Source organism: Galendromus occidentalis, unplaced genomic scaffold (assembly GCF_000255335.2).
Source record: "Galendromus occidentalis unplaced genomic scaffold, Mocc_1.1 scf7180000077526, whole genome shotgun sequence".
Lineage (NCBI taxonomy): Eukaryota > Metazoa > Arthropoda > Arachnida > Mesostigmata > Phytoseiidae > Galendromus > Galendromus occidentalis.
The window spans coordinates 447,329-466,183 of record NW_003805514.1 but is presented as its reverse complement, the minus strand read 5'-3'; the positions used below and the strand labels follow the sequence as shown (position 1 = coordinate 466,183).

The 18,855-nt window shown below is 51.3% G+C and overlaps 2 protein-coding genes across 2 annotated transcripts; both read left to right on the top strand.

Annotated features, from left to right (window-relative positions):
• The first annotated feature begins 823 nt into the window (after window positions 1-823).
• LOC108864860 (multidrug resistance-associated protein 1-like) lies at window positions 824-1,426 on the top strand. Its single transcript, XM_018641212.1, has 2 exons — window positions 824-1,305; window positions 1,400-1,426. Exons 1-2 carry the CDS (start codon window positions 850-852, stop codon window positions 1,424-1,426), a joined length of 483 nt encoding a protein of 160 aa, XP_018496728.1. The 5' UTR covers window positions 824-849.
• A 121-nt stretch (window positions 1,427-1,547) lies between these two features.
• LOC100897651 (uncharacterized) lies at window positions 1,548-17,872 on the top strand. Its single transcript, XM_029112740.1, has 4 exons — window positions 1,548-5,204; window positions 7,660-12,068; window positions 12,778-12,806; window positions 13,430-17,872. The coding sequence occupies exons 1-4, from the start codon at window positions 1,567-1,569 to the stop codon at window positions 17,870-17,872; spliced, it is 12,519 nt and encodes a 4,172-aa protein (XP_028968573.1). The 5' UTR covers window positions 1,548-1,566.
• The last annotated feature ends 983 nt before the right edge of the window (window positions 17,873-18,855 follow it).

Genomic DNA, 18,855 nt, shown 5'->3' with positions numbered 1-18,855 from the left:
CAATGTCCGCGTCTTTGGGACGCAAGTCCTTAAGCATATTGGAGTGCTTGTTTATTGTACTCTCTAATCCCTCATTCAACAATCAGCTTTCAAGAGAGACAACGGGCCTGGTGGAAGGATGCAGGCAGGCAGGCAACGGAATCTGAGAGATATCGCAGAAAAAGCATTCCAGTCTCGGCGGTCCTAGTGTCCCCAAATCTCTGTGGGATAGATTGGATGGATTGCGGAGCTACACCGATTCTAAGTCCGCGAGCTTGCCCATTCGAAGTATCCTCGAACAATCGGCTTCACGGAAGTTTTTCAAGGCTCCATAGCCTGGAGACGGGAGTTAAGAGATATTGAATAGCAAGATGTAACGAGAGCGTCGAAACCAATTAGACGGGTTCACGGAGATTGTCCCGAATTATGAGAACTAACCCTCATTCGTCTTCATGAATTTGTTTTGAGGCATACAAGATGCTGTAGCGGGACCGGACTCGCAGGGAGAGAGGCGGAGAAGTGGAGCCTGCCGGTAGACGCGACTTGTAATTGCTTGTCACGCTTTTGGAGATGCAGTGTGGTGTAATCCCCGTTGGGACCTTTTCACCGAGTCTGTTTCTCTTCCCCAAAGGGCGTCTTGAAATTATCTTTTGAGCTTCCTCAATTGTGAGACATAGTCCCGGCAGCAGTCGACGACGATGTATTGATCACGTTCAAGTTCTCAGAGTCGGTGTTTACATGTTCGAGGTGTTATGATCTTCGAGAGACCACGGACGAGTTGGCGCCTCATCCGATCGACTGATTGATCCCGCGCCGTGTTCGCGGAAATTCTTCGTTATTGACGTAGCCTATCCACCGAACGGCAGGAACATGACGGGAAGCTACTGCGAGGGTCCGCTCTGGGACGGACGAAATATGTGGGGTGACAATCCACCAGTTTTTACGGAGTGCTTCGAAGACACAGTGCTCGTGTTCGTGCCAAGTTTCTACGCGCTATTCGGTGGGATAACTTATTATTATTTTCGACGAACATGGCCCGGCAAGGCTCTGCCGATCACTATCCTCCACATCGCGAAACTCTCAACGATCTGTGCTCAAATTCTCCTCCACTCCTACGGCGCTTACTACGGCCTAATGGCTGAATCTCCGAGTGTCTCGGGTTTCGTCGCCGACCTTCTGCGAGTTTTGAGCTTTCTCATGGTGTTCATCCTTCAAGTCAGAGATCGCAACCACGGAATTTCAACCTCGGCTTTCGTAGCGATATTCTGGGCGCTCGAATTGGTATTCGAGCTTTTCGTCTACTATCGCTACTTGCTCACAGCATTTGTAGGCTTGGATGAGCTCGAGCCCATACAGACATCGGAGTTCATCATCGGGATGATAAGCTATCCTCTGATTCTGCTCCAATTCGTCTTATCAGCTTTTTCTGAAAACGATCCCGTGCTGAGGAGAGATCAATCGCACCGAAACCCCATCTACACGGTGTCACCCGTTTCGAAACTGTTGTTCAGCTTCTTCACGAATCTTGTCTACACGGGATACAGACGACTGCTCTCGATGAAGGACCTGCCACCGCTCATCGACTCCATGTACTCGGAGTACTGTTTCCGACGTTGGAAAAAAGTCGAAGATTCGTACAAGGCATCAGGCCAGAACGTGGGTCTCATCAAATCCATCTTCATGACCTACTGGCCGATCCTGACATTCGTTTGGGTCCTCGAAAGCTCCTTTGTCATCACCCGAGTGAGCACTTTCTTAGCTTTAAACGAACTCATAAAGTACTTCACGTCGCCCGACGAACCGAGCTGGAAGGGCTACTGCTACGTTATTCTCATCCTCCTCGCGTACAACGTATCCTCGACCCTGATACGTTGGGGCGATTACATTCTGATCTCCCTCGGAATCAAAATCAAGTCCCTACTCATCGCCGCAATCGTCCGTAAATCTCTTCGAGTTGACGGAAATCATCTGGGAAAATTCACTGTCGGCGAGCTTGTAAATCTCCTGTCGGTGGACGCGGACAAAATTTATCAATTCTCTAATTACGTCGGCATCATGATAGGGTGCCCCCTTTACGTAACCCTGTGCACATGGATGCTGTGGGTATTCCTCGGACCCTCCTGTCTGGCTGGCATCTCGATAATCATCATCATGACCCCCGTCACGGCAATCGTGGCCAACCTGAGCAGAAAAGTGCAATCCAAGCAGATGTGCCTGAAGGACACCAGATTGAAATTCATAAGCGAAATTCTATCGAGCATAAAAATCGTCAAATTCTACGGCTGGGAACCGCCCTTTGTTGACCGAGTGCAAACAGTCCGCAAGAAGGAAAACGAATACCTTAAGACATTCGCTTATCTGACGGCCACTCTGCGCTTTTTCTGGTCGGTGACACCTTTCCTCGTCAGTCTATTTGCGTTCGTGACCTACGTACTCGTCAACGATCTCACAACTATCGACACCAATGTTGCGTTCGTATCTCTTGGTCTCTTCAACGGTATGCGTTTTCCCCTCGCCGTTATTCCGGACGTGATCTCGAATGGCGTGCAGACCTTGGTGTCGGTCCGACGCATTCAGAGTTTCCTGATGGCGAAAGACCTCGAGGAGAATGTTGTCGGGCACGAGCCTGGCTCCGGAAACGCCGCCAGATGGGAGGGGGTTTCATCGAGCTGGACCGCGAAGCTCTGCGAGCTCACCCTTGAAGAAGTCGATCTTACCGTCAAAACTGGTCAGCTCGTCGCCATAGTGGGCAAGGTCGGCTGCGGAAAGTCCTCCCTGCTCAACTCGCTCCTGGGCGATATCAAACTCATGCGCGGGAAAATCGATCTGGCCGGATCTATGGCGTACGTCCCCCAGCAAGCCTGGATTCAGAACGCGACCATCAAGGAGAACATAATCTTCACGAAGCAGTTCAGCAAATCGCTCTACAAACGCACAATCGACAAATGTTGCCTGAGTATGGATCTGAAAATCCTCCCAGGCGGCGATCAGACTGAGATTGGCGAGAAAGGCGTAAACCTGAGCGGTGGTCAGAAGCAGCGCATTTCGCTGGCGCGGGCCGTGTACATGGATCGAGATATTTATCTGCTCGATGATCCGCTCAGTGCCGTCGATGCTCATGTGGGCTCGGCGATTTTCCAGGATGTCATCGGAAACACGGGCGTTCTGAAGCAGAAAACGAGAATATTCGTCACCAACATGCTCTCTGTTCTTCCGAAAGTTGATCGCATCGTTTTCATGAAGGATGGCAGGATCGTCGAGCAAGGAACCTACGATGAGCTGCGGAATACCGTTGGGGAATTCGCGGAATTCCTCAACGAGCATGCGAAGAGCAGCCAAAAGGAAGAAACGCCGGAACCAGAACCTGTGCTCACGCGAGAATCGCACGCTCGGTCGATGAGCATCATTTCAACGGATAGTACGTCGATCTACGGAGGCCAAGCGAATCAGGTTCTCATATCGGAAGAGTACATGCAATCCGGATCTGTGAAACTATCGGTGTACACAAAATACCTTTCGAAAATAGGGTTCCTCTTCTGCTTGGCGATCCTAGTCGGTTTTGCTGGGGCCCGAACCTTCGACATTTACACTGGGGTTTGGTTGAGTGAATGGTCGAGCGACTCTCCGGGAAAAAGCGCCGAGAATTATGCTCAGCGTACTTATCGCATCCTTGTTTACGCGGCCTTAGGCCTATCGTATGGCTTTCTATCGTTCGTTGGCACGGCATGTCTTGCCAACGGAACGCTCAGTGCTGCCAGAAAACTGCACAACGACATGCTGAGCACGATCATTAGGGCCCCTATGAGTTTCTTCGACACAACGCCTCTGGGTCGGCTTCTGAATCGATTCGGCAAAGACGTCGACCAGCTAGACATAACGCTCCCCGTTGCAGCGAATGTCTTCCTCGATATGTTTTTCCAGCTCGTCGGAGTAATCGCTCTGATTACGATCAATATCCCTATTTTCCTCGTCATATCGGCCCCTCTACTCGTACTTTACATGGTTTTCCAAAGAGTCTTCATGCGAACCATCCGACAGATTAAACGCATGGAAGCCGTCACGCGGTCTCCTGTCTACAACCATTTCGCTGAGACACTGAACGGATTGAGCAGCATCAGAGCCTACGGCGCTGAAGAACATTTCATTTCAACTTCGGACGTGCACGTGGATCTGACGCAGAACTGTACCTATTTATTATTCGTAGGGAAGATGTGGCTCGGTACCCGACTCGATATAATCGCGAACTTCCTCATCGTCATCTCAAACATACTTGTCGTTCAGCAGAAGGGTATCATGGATCCCGCGATGGCTGGATTCGTGGTGTCCTACTCGATGGGGACGGCCTTCGCCTTCAATCTCATCGTTCACTACGTCTCTGAAGTCGAGGCGGCCATAGTGGCTTCGGAGAGGATCGAAGAATATTCCTCAGACGTCGAAGCCGAAGCCCCGTGGAAGACAGATTACACACCCGAGGAATCTTGGCCCGCTGAGGGTGAGGTCGTCTTCGACAAATATTCAACTCGGTACAGGAAGGGTCTAGAATTGGTTCTCAAAGAGGTGGACCTACAGATTCGGCCGCGTGAGAAAATCGGAGTCGTGGGTCGGACTGGCGCGGGGAAGTCTTCGCTCACACTTTCGCTCTTCCGGATCATCGAAGCCGCCGAGGGTCGTTTGCTCATCGATGGCATCAACATAGCTGGTCTTGGATTGCACGATCTCCGGCCGCGACTCACGATAATCCCTCAAGATCCAGTCATCTTCTCAGGAACACTGAGAGTCAATCTCGATCCAAACGACGTTCACACTGACGAAGAGCTATGGAACGCCCTAGAAAAAGCACACGTCAAGAAACAGTTCATCTGTGAAGGTCTTCAAACCGAAATTGCGGAAGGTGGCGCAAACTTATCGGTGGGCCAGAGACAGCTCATTTGCTTGGCTCGGGCTATCCTACAGAAGAGACGCATTCTAGTCATGGACGAAGCCACTGCCGCTGTCGATGTGGAAACGGATGCTCTCATCCAGAAAACCATTCGTGCCGATTTCTCTGATTGCACAATATTGACGATAGCTCATAGACTGAACACAATTCTAGACTCGGATCGAGTAATCGTTATGGATGCCGGTAGAGTTGTCGAGCAAGGTTCTCCCAAAGCATTGCTAGAGGATACATCGTCCCGATTCTACGACATGGCACTTGAAGCGGGACTCGTTGAGACTTCCAAGAAGTCCGACTGATTTAGTCAATTCACCCGAGAGGTCAAGCTCGGAGGAACTTTGATGATGTTTATAAGATCCGAAAAGATTCCGAGAGGAGAAGCGAACATTATGATGTTTATAAAATTCTAGCAGAACCCGGAAGGAGACTAATAAAGATTTACACATTAGAAGCGTGTTCTTTCTGCATCCAACTCTCTGACCAATGGAACACTGATCGAATGCTCCATAAATCGGATGATTCCTGCGACAAGATTGCATTAGGAAGAGCCTCGATCATAGCCCTTGTACATTTCTAGTACAATTTGGACCAGGTAAGCGAAATACAGATCCATCTATCGAGTAGGGGCTCGTTGCACGGGTGTGTGCCCCCTGGATGTCGGAGGGATCGTCGCAGGGCTGCCGGCGACTGCGCCCGGACCTGAGCGCAGCGGCTTCCTGTGCGTTCAGAAAGTAAGCCAGTTCCAGCGGTTAAGACTCCGTCCCTGCATTAGATGTGCGGACCACGAAGCCTGAACTAGCTCCTCCTCGATCCGAGGCCCTTGTGAGGATAAATGGATATTCCCTCGAATGCGCTATGCGTGTCTCGTCGAGCACACGTCGGAGCTCGCCAATGAAGTGAAATACCGTTACCCCGAGGTTCTTTCCTCTTCGCTCCGCGAGCATGCGATCGCGGAGTTTTGTTTGAACATAGATCTGAAAATTCTCGCTTTCTGCTGAGAGACGTGCGGTGCTGCGCCGACCGAGGGCTGGAAGATGTCGCATGAGTTGAAGTCGCACACGTATAGCGGCGTTTATTTCCTTGGTGATCCTCTTAGCGTTGTCTAGTCGGATGTGGACTTTCCTAGACCCTGGGAATCCTTTCGAATTCGAGTTCGTGGAAAAAGGACGAACGACTATCCTCCAGCAGAATGCCCACCACCTAAACCTGAGTCAGTCGCTCTGGCCTCACTGGGAATCGTATCAGTTCCGAATGATCTCACGGCGCCGATATTCCATGATCGGAGTTCGAGAGATGAGGTTCTAGCAGAAGCTCGATTGCAGTATGACGCGTCTAGAGTTGATCCATAAACCCAATTTTAATCCGAGAGGAATAAATCCTTGTGGATCAAATCAGTAGAAATCCCTGATGGGGGGAATGTGCCATGAAGAGCTCAGCAGGGATTGCTCGAGTTCCGGTATACTACGTTTTCCAGGAGCAGGGTTTCTCCATTTTATATTGATCCATCTTTGCTCCACGATGGCCTGCGCTCTCGGTATACAGTCTAGAATACACAGTTTAGGAGAGACCGATGAACCAAACGGGGAATACCAGTAATCTGTGTCCGTCGGATTCATCGGAACCTCGTTCTCCCAGTCTTTTCAGGTCCATCATTCGGCTGCTTCCCGTGAATGGCGCAAACCATCCCGAAGTATTGGTGCTATTCGCGAGAAGCACGACGGACCGCTGAAATCGACCACCAACCGCAAGTTAGGGTTTTCAGGCAGACTTCCGCATTAAAACGTACGGGCTGTTTGGTAATCGCTTTTGCCGACGCACGTATTAAAGAGGGCTCGCATCCTCTTGGATTCGAGAACCTTCGCAGTCGGAGAAATCGTAATTTCAATACAATAATTGTACGAAACTCTGGGGGTTCAGGAAGATTCGACCAAGGGAACGGTATAATAGTCCAGGAGAATGATAACTATACCACGGAACTTCTAGGAGTGCTCCCGGAGCAATCCCAGCCTCAGCCTGGTCAGGGAAGAGAAAATGATCATCTCAAAAGACAGCACGCGAGTCTTTACACGAGACCCGGCTGACCAGGAATTATACGGAAAACTATCAAAGACCGGAGCACCACTCTATTCGTGAGACAAAGATACTGCAAAGTGTGCAGGAAATTCAATCATAAACGGGCGAAGAGGTGAAGTGTCATCGCGTCGCCCTATTGACGGAGATCATTTGTGCAGAGAAAGCGTTCCAGACGCGGTTCCGGAAATATGCGCCGCTAGTAATGAGCGTTCCAGGCGATTTCCACTCGAACCATCCTCGTGGTCATCGTCCATCGTGATATCACGATGTGCTGAGTTCCGACTGCTGTTCTCAATCGTGATGTTATGTTCCCTAGCAGACGGTTCTATCCGTAGAGCGAGAGAGAGCGAACAGCGAAGTCTGTAGGTGGTCGACTCACGTCCTGGCAATCTCGAAACACGCTTCGGTCGATCGCGCGGACAATGCTCGACGCTTTAGAGACTGATCCCCAAAGTGACAAATCTCTCTTTCCCGCTGGGCGTCGCGAATTTATCCTGGGAGCCTCTTGAATTCGATGACATTCTTAAAACAACAGCATTAGGCATCCATGTGTTGACCGCGCTTGAATCGAACAGACGACTGCTGTCTCTCAGTTGGGCCCGTAATGACCAGTGGAGAGGTTCAACTCGGCGGCTTTCAAGACTGACCGAATCGTTCCGTGTTCCCGGAAGCTGTGGGCAGCCGCCGGATTGTCAGATCCTGAGGGCTCTTTGGTACGAACCGAACTCGACGCTGCCGACAAGCCGAACAATGAAAGGGGGTTACTGCCAGGGTCCCTTATGGGACCCGAAGTTCTGGAGTGATGAACCCCCGGTACTGACAGAGTGCTTCGAGAACACAGTGCTCGCTTTCGTTCCGAGTTTCTTCGTTCTAATCGGCGGTGCAATCTACCTGTACACTCGCCGAACATGGCCTGGAAAAGGTTTGCCGATCACGATCCTTCACGTCGCGAAAATAGCGACGACCGGCGCCCAGGTCCTGCTCCACTGTTACGGCGCGTTTTACGCTCTCTCCAGTGCTAGCTCGAGCACGTCGGACTTCGTCAACGATCTGCTTCGGGTAATCAACTTCATCATGGTCCTCATTCTTCAAGTCACAGACCGCAACCGAGGAATATCAAGTTCTGCATTCCTGGCTATTTTCTGGTTCTTGGAATTACTCTGTGAGCTACCGATATACTATCGCCACTCTCTGACGGTTTTCGGGCCCACGGACCTCAATCTGGAGCCCATCCAAGACACAGACTTCATAATCGAAATGGCGAGCTATCCGCTGGTGGTCGTTCAATTCACTCTGGCTTCATTCTCTGAGATCACACCCGACCTTGGGAAGATTCTACCGAAACGTCATCCGATCTACACTGTATCACCGATGTCGAAGCTTTTGTTCAACTTCTTCTCGGACCTGGTCTACCGAGGCTACAGTAAGCTGCTTGTCATGACGGACTTGCCGCCCATAATCGACACAATGTACTCCTCTACCTGTTATAGACAATGGAAGGAAACCGACGACTCGTACAGGGCATCGGGACGGAAAATCTCCCTCATCAAATCCATTTTCATGACATACTGGCCGATGCTTTCATTCGTCTGGATCCTGGAAGTTCTGTTCGTCGTGACGCGTGTCAGCTCCTTCCTCGCTCTGAACGAGCTAATTCTCTACCTCAGCTCGCCCGACGACCCCGCTTGGAAGGGTTACGTGTACGTCGTCTTGATATTCGTAGTCTACAGCTCTTCCACCACGTTGTTGCGATGGGGTGACTATTTCCTAATTTCTCTCGGAATCAAAATCAAGTCCCTACTGATAGCCGCTATCGTCCGGAAATCCTTTCGAGTCGACGGTAATCACCTGGGGAAATTCACGGTGGGCGAACTTGTAAATCTCCTGTCTGTAGATGCAGACAAAATTTATCAGTTTTCGAATTATGTCGGTATCATGATAGGGTGTCCTTTCTACGTCGGGCTCTGTACATTGCTGCTGTGGAATTTCTTGGGGCCGTCGTGTCTCGCTGGAATCTCGGTCATCGTAGTCATGTCACCCATAACCGCGTACGTCGCGAATCTCAGCCGGAAAATGCAAGGAGAACAGATGAGCCTGAAGGACTCGAGGCTCAAATTCATCGGGGAAATTCTATCCAGCATAAAAATTATCAAGTTCTACGGTTGGGAGCCGCCATTTGTCGACCGGGTCCAGAACGTCCGTAAGGATGAAAATGCGTATCTGAGGAAATTCGCCTATCTGACCGCTACGTTGAGGTTCTTCTGGTCGGTGACGCCTTTCCTCGTAAGTCTATTCGCGTTCGTGACCTACGTTCTCGTCAACGATCTCACCACGATCGACACAAACGTCGCTTTCGTATCGCTCGGACTCTTCAATAGCATGCGTTTTTCGCTAGCGACGATTCCTGACGTCATTTCCAATGGAGTTCAAACTCTGGTGTCCGTCCGTCGGATAGAGAATTTCCTCCAAGCGAAGGATCTCGAGGAGAACGTTATCGGCAACAAGCCCGGCGCAGGGAATGCTGCCAAATGGCAGAGTGTCTCGTCGAGCTGGACGGACAAGGAATCCGAGCTGGCGCTTGAAGACATCGACTTGACTATCGGAGCTGGAGAACTCGTCGCCATCGTGGGCAAGGTCGGTTGTGGCAAATCATCGCTGCTCAACTCACTCCTCGGGGACGTGAAACTAATGCGCGGCCGAGTCGATCTCTCAGGGACTGTCGCCTACGTGCCCCAGCAAGCGTGGATTCAGAACGCAACGATAAAGCAGAACATTCTCTTCACGAAACAGTTCAGCAAGCCCATCTACAAGCGAGTGCTCGACAAGTGTTGCTTAACAACAGATCTGAAAATTCTCCCCGGGGGCGATCAGACCGAGATCGGTGAGAAAGGTGTCAACTTGAGCGGTGGTCAGAAACAGCGGATTTCGCTGGCCCGAGCCGTGTACATGGATCGAGACGTCTATCTGCTCGACGACCCTCTGAGCGCCGTCGATGCTCACGTGGGCTCGGCTATCTTCCAAAACGTCATCGGGAACTCGGGAATACTGAAAGGTAAAACACGGATCTTCGTCACGAACATGCTCTCCGTCCTCCCGAAAGTCGACCGGATCGTGTTCCTGAAAGATGGGAAGATCTTCCAGCAAGGTACTTTCGAGGAATTGCGAAACACCGTCGGCGAATTCGCGGAATTCCTCAAAGAACACGCGAAGAGCAATGAGAAGGAGGAGGAACCGGAGCCAGAACCGCTCGTTATAAAGGAATCGTATCCGCGATCGATGAGCATCGTCTCGAACGACAGCATGCAAGTTTTCGGAGATCAAGTGCAGCAAACTCTGATATTGGATGAGGCCATGCAATCGGGATCGGTGAAACTGTCGGTTTATACGAACTACTTCTCCAAAATAGGATTTTCTTTCTGTATCGTGATCCTCGCTGGTTTCGCCGGCGCTCGAGCTTTTGATGTGTACAGCGGGATCTGGCTCAGCGAGTGGTCGAGCGACTCATCTGAGAAAACCGATGAGAATTACGGTCAACGGACGCTCCGGATCGTCGTCTACGCAGCCTTGGGTCTCCTCTATGGAATTCTTTCGTTCATCGGAACCGCTGTCCTTGCGAACGGCACCTTGAAGGCCGCTAGAACATTGCACAATGGCATGCTGAACTCGGTTATCAGAGCGCCGATGAGCTTCTTCGATACCACACCTCTCGGTCGGCTACTGAATCGATTTGGCAAAGACGTCGATCAGCTCGACATTCAGCTTCCAGTGGCGGCGAATGTTTTCTTCGATATGTTCTTCCAGCTGCTTGGTGTCATCATTCTTATTTCAATCAACGTCCCGATTTTCCTCCTGGCTTCGGCTCCCCTACTTTTCTTGTACATGGTCTTCCAGAGGATCTACATGAAGACGATTCGACAACTGAAACGCATGGAAGGCGTGACCCGATCACCGGTCTACAATCACTTCTCCGAAACTCTCTACGGTTTGAGCAGCATCAGGGCGTACTGCGCAGAAGATCATTTCATCTCAAAGTCGGATGATAGGGTTGACCTGACGCAGAATTGTACTTATCTTCTCTTCGTCGGGAAGATGTGGCTCGGTACCCGTCTCGATATCATCGCGAACATCCTCATCGCAGTGTCCGGCTTCCTGGTCGTGCAGCAGAAAGGAATTATGGATCCTGCAGTGGCTGGCTTCGTGGTGTCGTATTCAATGGGAACAGCGTTCGCTTTTACTCTGATCGTGCATTTCGCATCGGAAGTCGAAGCGGCGATCGTCGCCTCGGAGCGTATCGAAGAATACACGGACGTGAAACCAGAAGCACCGCTGAAGACGGATCTCGATCCTGGAGATTCTTGGCCCGACGACGGAGAAGTCGTCTTCGATAAATACTCGACCCGATACCGAGAAGGATTAGAATTGGTCCTCAATCAAATTGATCTCAATATTCGACCTCGTGAGAAAATCGGAGTCGTCGGTCGAACTGGAGCAGGAAAATCATCTCTCACGCTGTCCCTCTTCCGAATTATCGAAGCTGCCGAGGGCCGTTTGCTGATCGACGGTATCAACGTGGCCAAAGTGGGTCTGCACGACCTCCGACCGCGTCTCACAATCATTCCTCAAGACCCCGTGATATTCTCGGGATCTCTCAGAGCCAATCTGGATCCGAATGACGCCCATACCGATGAGGAGCTCTGGAATTCCTTGGAGAAAGCCCACGTGAAGGAGCAGTTTGCCATTGAGGGCTTGCAAACAGAGATAGCCGAAGGTGGCGCGAATTTGTCAGTGGGTCAGAGACAGCTGATTTGCTTGGCTCGGGCTATTCTGCAGAAGAAGCGAATCCTAGTCATGGACGAGGCCACGGCCGCTGTCGATGTAGAAACTGACGCCCTCATTCAAAAAACAATTCGCGCCGATTTCTCCGATTGTACAATAATAACCATCGCGCATAGGCTCAACACGATCTTGGACTCGGACCGTGTAATCGTCATGGAAGCCGGCAAAGTTGTTGAAGAAGGTTCCCCGCCCGCTCTGCTCGGAGATCCAAATTCACGTTTCTATGATATGGCGCGGGAAGCTGGTCTCGTCGAGAGTCCGACGAAGTCCTGAGCTCTGATCAAGCTCCTATAGGCATGCGAAGATGTTGGAAGGGTCGAAATATACGGAGTGTTTTTAATAAATCTAAGTTAAGCTCAATCCTCCCTTCTTTCTCCGTCGCCATCGGAGGACAGGGTACGCACACAGTCTTCCCAATAGGATAGCACGCCCGGCTTTTTTGTCGCTTTCCGGAGATGGCCGTCGATTTGAGACCTCCGGCATACATCCGTAGAGGGGACAGCCCGTTTACAATTCTCCCGACTCGATCTTGGCACCTCCATCTCGGAACTGGGAACAGATGATGGGCATTCTTTGAATGTCTCGATTCGTCCTTTTTTGCGTTCTCCATTAACTTTTGTTGCGGTTTCTATGAGCTGTGAAAGATTCCACTGTTGATAGAGTGCCCCTAGGTGGCCCGGAGGAAGCCCGTCCCATGGAGTGTCTCGGAGAGACTTTGGACGTCCAAGCGAATACGCTTAAAAGTCTCCTGAGTTAGTGAAGAGCTCGATGAATCTCGCCAGGTGGCTCATCAGGTCGATTCCGATGCAAGCCTGGCTGGTCTCCTTCATTCAATAGATCGGCTCCATTGAGCAGGTACTTCTTTGTCGGGACTCGCTCGGTAGGGAGATCGAGAGATCCTGGGAATTACCCAAGTCAACGTGCCCTCCCGAAGCCGGAACTCTGATTCTAAGAAATCTTAACTCTTAACAATACAGAGATTGTCTAAAGAGCCTCTGGAAGGAATTTTGACTTGGCCCACGGGGCTCGAGAACTCGCCGCCATCATGGGCCAGGTCGTTCTCGCCTAATAATCACTGCTCGACCGGTGGGTTCTTATGGGTTCATCCATGATGTTCCCACCACTCGCAGCTCCGCCGTCTGTGCGGATCCCCGACGCATCGACATTAGTCTCCACCACTTTTGCTCATTGACGGCGCATTCGGAGTGACCCATACGGCAGCCTGGTTCTCCTTCGCTCGCGCTCCCGACTCCATGATCAGCTTTCAGTTTCTGTCGGTCGCTGCCGACCTCATCCGAGATTTCGATCGCGTTTGGCTCCGATTTCTGGAATCCTTTCTCCTCCGGAGCGTGAATCGGTGTAAAGGGAACGAGCAGATGACGCGCGAGCTCGGCAATCGCGCTCAAAAATCTAGTAGGATTTGTCTCGAAACAACAATATCTCCATGAAATGTCCGCTCTCTACTAATGCGCGCTGCGGAACGATCTTTGGAGCCTCTTGAATTTCGTGATTCGTGACTGGTCAAAAACAGCAACAGCGAAAGGCAAAGCAACGACCGACATTTAGTTGAGCAAGCGACTGTTCGTTGTTGGGTTTCGCGATGAGGAGACTTGCTCCACAGCGCAAGAGGCGACTCTCAGGGCTCATCCTTTGAGCAGTGAGGGAGCTCTCACATCGAGCAGCTCGAAGATGAGCGGAGCTTACTGTAAAGGTCCGTTGTGGGACCCGAGTTTTTGGAGCGACGAGCCCCCGGTGCTTACGGAATGCTTCGAGGACACAGTGCTTGTTTTTGTACCCACGCTGTTTGTTTTAGTCGGCGGCGGAATTCAATTGTGCATGCGACGGACTTGGCCTGGAAAAACACTGCCGATCACAGCCGTGCACATTGCGAAAATACTGACTAGTGGTGCTCAGATGCTGCTCCACTCCTATGGAGCATTCTACGCTCTGAACGGTGCTTCCTCAAACATTTCAAGCTTCATCAACGATCTCCTGAGGACCATAAACTTTCTCATAGTGTTTGCTCTCCAAGTCAGCGATCGTAACCGAGGGATATCTAGCTCAGCCTTCCTGACGGTCTTTTGGTCGCTTGAGGTTATCTGCGAGCTCCCGATCTACTATCGTCATCTGCTCAGTGTATACGGTGCCGATACAAGGCACACCGTGCTACCGCAGAAAACAGGCTTCACGATCGAGATGCTCAGCTATCCACTCGTCGTACTTCAGTTCGCTCTGGCGGCTATCTCCGAGGACACCCCACCCCGGGGAAGGTTCCAAGCGAAGCACCGTCAAGCTCAAACAGTGTCGCCGCTGGCTACGGTGTTTTTCAATTTTTTCTCGGATCTCGTGTATCGCGGAAACAGCAAGCCACTGTCCATGAACGAGTTACCGCCTATAATTGACTCGATGTGTTCGGCGAACTGCTACGAGGAGTGGAAACGCACTGAGAATTCGTTCAAGTCATCAGGCCGGAGCGTCAACCTCTTGAAATCGATATTCCTGACCTACTGGTCAACTATATTGGGAGCTCTGATTTTGTTGGTTCTGTTCGTCGTGATCCGCCTGAGCTCCTTCCTGGCTCTGAACGAGCTGATTTTATTCCTGACAGCGCCCGGTGAGCCGACGTGGAAGGGCTACGTCTACGCGATCCTGATATTTTTGTCGTACAACATCTCAACGACGCTGTTGCGATGGGGCGATTACATTCTCATTCTGCTCGGGAATCGAACCAAATCACTGTTGATAGCCGCCATTGTCCGGAAGTCCTTGCGAGTCGACGGGAATCACCTGGGGAAATTCACGGTGGGCGAGCTCGTCAATCTCCTGTCAGTAGACGCAGATAAAATTTACCAGTTCGCAAACTACGCCGGCACAGTTATCCGATGTCCGATCTACGTTGCGCTCTGCACATGGCTCCTATGGAAATTCCTCGGACCGTCGTGTCTCGCTGGCATCTCGATAATAATCATCATGACGCCGATAACGGCGCTCGTCGCTAATCTGAGCAGGAAAGTACAGTCGAAGCAGATGGGTCTGAAAGACACCAGACTCAAATACATCAGTGAGATTCTATCGAGCATAAAAATCGTTAAGTTCTACGGTTGGGAACCGCCATTCGTGAATCGGATACAGAACGTCCGCAAAGAGGAAAACGACTATCTGAACACTTTTGCTTATCTCACGGCAACGCTTCGTTTCTTCTGGTCCGTAACCCCTTTCCTTGTGAGTCTCTTCGCATTCGTAACCTACGTTCTCGTCAACGACCTCACCACAATCGATACGAACGTAGCCTTCGTATCTCTCGGTCTATTCAACAGTATGCGTTTTTCGCTGGCTACGATCCCTGACGTCATATCGAACGGTGTCCAAACCCTGGTCTCCGTGCGTCGAATAGAGGGATTCTTGCGAGCCAAGGATCTCGAGGAAAAGGTTGTGGGAAACTCACCCGGAGCCGGGAACGCTGCGAGATGGATAAGCTCTTCGTCGAGTTGGACAGGCAAGGAATCCGAGCTGACGTTGGAGAATATCGATTTGTCCGTAAGAGCCGGACAACTTGTCGCTATTGTAGGGAAGGTCGGCTCGGGAAAGTCGTCGATGCTGAATTCTCTTCTCGGCGACATCAGATCGATGCGAGGAAGCATCGACCTGTCGGGCAGCGTAGCTTACGTTCCTCAACAAGCCTGGATTCAAAACGCAACCATCAAACAGAACATTCTCTTCACCGAGGAATTCAACAAGTTTTTCTACAAACAAGTTCTTTCGAATTGCTGCCTAACCACAGATCTCGGGATTCTCCCACATGGCGACCAGACAGAAATCGGTGATAAAGGTGTCAACTTGAGCGGCGGCCAGAAGCAACGTATTTCGCTGGCCCGAGCCGTGTACATGGATCGAGACGTGTATTTGCTCGACGATCCGCTAAGCGCCGTCGATGCCCACGTCGGCTCGGCCATTTTCCAGGATGTTATCGGGAACACCGGTATGCTGAGGGAGAAGACGCGGATTTTTGTGACGAATATGCTCTCTGTCCTCCCGAAAGTCGATCGGATCGTTTTCATGAAGGAGGGGAAGATCAGCGAACAGGGCACCTTCGACGAACTGAGGAACTCGGTCGGAGAATTCGCGGAATTTCTCAAGGAACACGCGAAGAGCAGCGAAAGAAAATCAGAACCGGACCTGGAACCGCTCCTTATAAAGGAATCGTATCCGCGATCGATGAGCGTCGTCTCGGGAGACAGCTTGCAGGTGTTCGGGGATCCGCCGGAGCGAAATCTCACCGCGGACGAGGGCATGCAATCGGGATCGGTCAAGCGGTCGGTCTATACGAACTATCTATCAAAAATAGGAGCTCTCTCGTGCTTGTTGATTCTGGCAGGCTTCGCCGGAGCCCGAGTGTTCGATGTTTACAGCGGAATTTGGCTCAGCGAGTGGTCGAGCGACTCGCCCGAGAAAAGCGACGAGAATTACGCCCGGCGAACACAGCGAATCCTCGTTTACGCGGCCTTGGGTTTATTCTACGGCCTCTTCACGTTCGTCGGGTCCGCTTTTCTCGCCAACGGTACCCTGAGAGCCGCCCGGAAATTGCACAACGGCATGTTGAACGCGATAGTTAGAGCACCGATGAGCTTCTTCGACACCACACCTCTCGGTCGGCTACTGAATCGCTTCGGCAAAGACGTCGATCAGCTCGACATTCAGCTCCCAGTGGCGGCGAATGTTTTCTTCGACATGTTCTTCCAGCTCATGGGGGTCTTGGTGCTGATTTCGGTCAACGTTCCGATTTTCCTCTTGGTGTCGGCTCCCTTATTGCTCCTGTACGTGGTTTTCCAAAGGATCTATATGCGTACGGTCCGTCAATTGAAGCGCATGGAAGGCGTCAGCCGATCACCAGTCTACAACCACTTCGCAGAAACACTCTACGGCTTGAGTAGCATCAGGGCGTACCGCGCGGAGGATCATTTCATAGCGAAATCAGATTACAAGGTCGATTTGACACAGAATTGTACTTACCTCCTTTTCGTCGGAAGGATGTGGTTAGCTACTCGGCTCGAGCTCATCGGGAACTTTCTCATAGCAGCCTCTGGAATCCTGGTCGTGCAGCAGAAGGGAATCATGGATCCCGGCGTCGGAGGCTTCGTGGTTTCTTACTCCATGGGAGCCGCGTTCGCTTTCACTCTCATCGTACATTTCGCATCGGAAGTCGAAGCGGCAATCGTCGCCTCGGAGCGCATCGATGAATACACGGTCGTGGAACCAGAAGCACCGCTGAAGACGGATCTCGATCCTGGAGATTCTTGGCCGGACAACGGAGAAGTTGTTTTCGATAAATACTCGACCCGATACCGAGAAGGATTAGAATTGGTTTTGAAACAAATTGACCTGAACATACGACCTTGTGAGAAAATCGGAGTCGTCGGTCGAACTGGAGCAGGAAAATCATCCCTCACGCTGTCCCTCTTCCGAATTATCGAAGCTGCCGAGGGCCATTTGCTGATCGACGGTATCGACGTGGCCAAACTCGGGCTGCACGACCTCCGACCGCGTCTCACAATCATTCCCCAAGACCCCGTGATATTCTCAGGATCTCTCAGAGTCAATCTGGATCCGAATGACGTGCACACTGATGAGGAGCTCTGGGACTCCTTAGACAAGGCTCACGTTAAGGAGCTATTTTCCATGGAGGGTTTGCAAACGCAGATAGCAGAAGGCGGCGCAAATTTGTCAGTGGGTCAGCGACAACTGATTTGCTTAGCTCGGGCCATCTTGCAGAAGAAGCGAATTTTGGTCATGGACGAGGCCACGGCTGCTGTCGATGTAGAAACTGACGCCCTCATTCAAAAAACGATTCGCGCGGATTTCGCCGATTGTACAATAATAACCATCGCGCATAGGCTCAACACGATATTAGATTCGGACCGTGTAATCGTCATGGAAGCCGGCAAAGTTGTCGAAGAAGGTTCTCCTAAAGCTCTCCTCGCGGATCCGTCGTCCCGCTTCTACGACATGGCGCTGGAGGCTGGCTTGGTGGAAGGAGCCCAGGCACCCTGAAATTCACAAATCTCCGGAAAAAGTTCCACCGCTCCTTCTCCGGAGAAACCCTATATCCAGAAATAAAAAGGACAATTTTCTGCCGAAACTCCGAATTTTTTGAAAAAAGAATGTTTCTCTACACCGCCATTTTCCAAAATTCCTCTCATCCCCTACGCGCACGCGCTCCGACCTCTCCGCGGTGAGTTACACGATGACGAGCTCAGTTGCGAAACTCTATCCTTCCCCGATCGCTCAGATCGAAGAGTCGGAGTTTCCTCTTCCTCTCTGCCGAGACTCACGAACTCGCTCTCCGGCACGCCTCCAAGACTATGGCAGAACCATTCTCTGGGCGCGGTGATGAGCACGATCATTACTCGCAGAACTTCCAAATCGATCGTAGCGGGAAGTCGCCAAGTATGATGCGAGATCAGGGCTCGGAATCGTAATCATCGTTTTGGGGATTCTTTTCATGAGCTAGATGCATCAAGTCATGCTGATGCTAATGAACATTGCGATTCGGGCAGGATGCGCCAAGAACAGGAAAACTGTTTCCTCGGAATCGCGAGATGTATTGTCAACGTCCGGGGATCACTTGACATTCGGAGGCTTTGAAAGAACACGTCTCCCGCTACCACGGAGATAGCCGAGCCGGTCGCTTTTAGACAGCAGCAAAACAAAGGAGAAGTAGATTACAATTATTATCGTTCGAGAAAGCGACTGGCGGACTCTTGGCCTCTATCGAGAAGCGATCCCGAAAGGAGGCGGAGAGCGGTCCCCGAACGTACCAGCTCCGTCCAGGATTGGCTAGCCACTCGAATGGAGCCATCGGACCTACTCGAATTCACGGAGTTGGATTGATCCCTGAAAAAAATGGGTACCCATGGGCTCTCGGAGATTTTGGATGTCCGAGGACGCGGTGCGGCCAACGCACCCGAACACGCACAAAAAGCCCAGTCTCGAGAGGAGAATAATCGTACGGAGCTCTTCGTACAATAAGGAAC

Excerpts from the sequence above, each read along its gene's own strand:
- LOC108864860 (XM_018641212.1), top strand. The coding sequence starts at position 850 with ATGACGGGAAGCTACTGCGAGGGTCCGCTCTGGGACGGACGAAATATG. Across the intron at positions 1,306-1,399 it reads GCTACTTGCTCACAGCATTT|CTTTTTCTGAAAACGATCCC; the intron begins GTAGGCTTGGAT and ends TCGTCTTATCAG.
- LOC100897651 (XM_029112740.1), top strand. The coding sequence starts at position 1,567 with ATGTACTCGGAGTACTGTTTCCGACGTTGGAAAAAAGTCGAAGATTCG. Across the intron at positions 5,205-7,659 it reads CTCGTTGAGACTTCCAAGAA|CTGTGGGCAGCCGCCGGATT; the intron begins GTCCGACTGATT and ends TGTTCCCGGAAG. Across the intron at positions 12,069-12,777 it reads TGATATGGCGCGGGAAGCTG|AAATCTTAACTCTTAACAAT; the intron begins GTCTCGTCGAGA and ends TCTGATTCTAAG.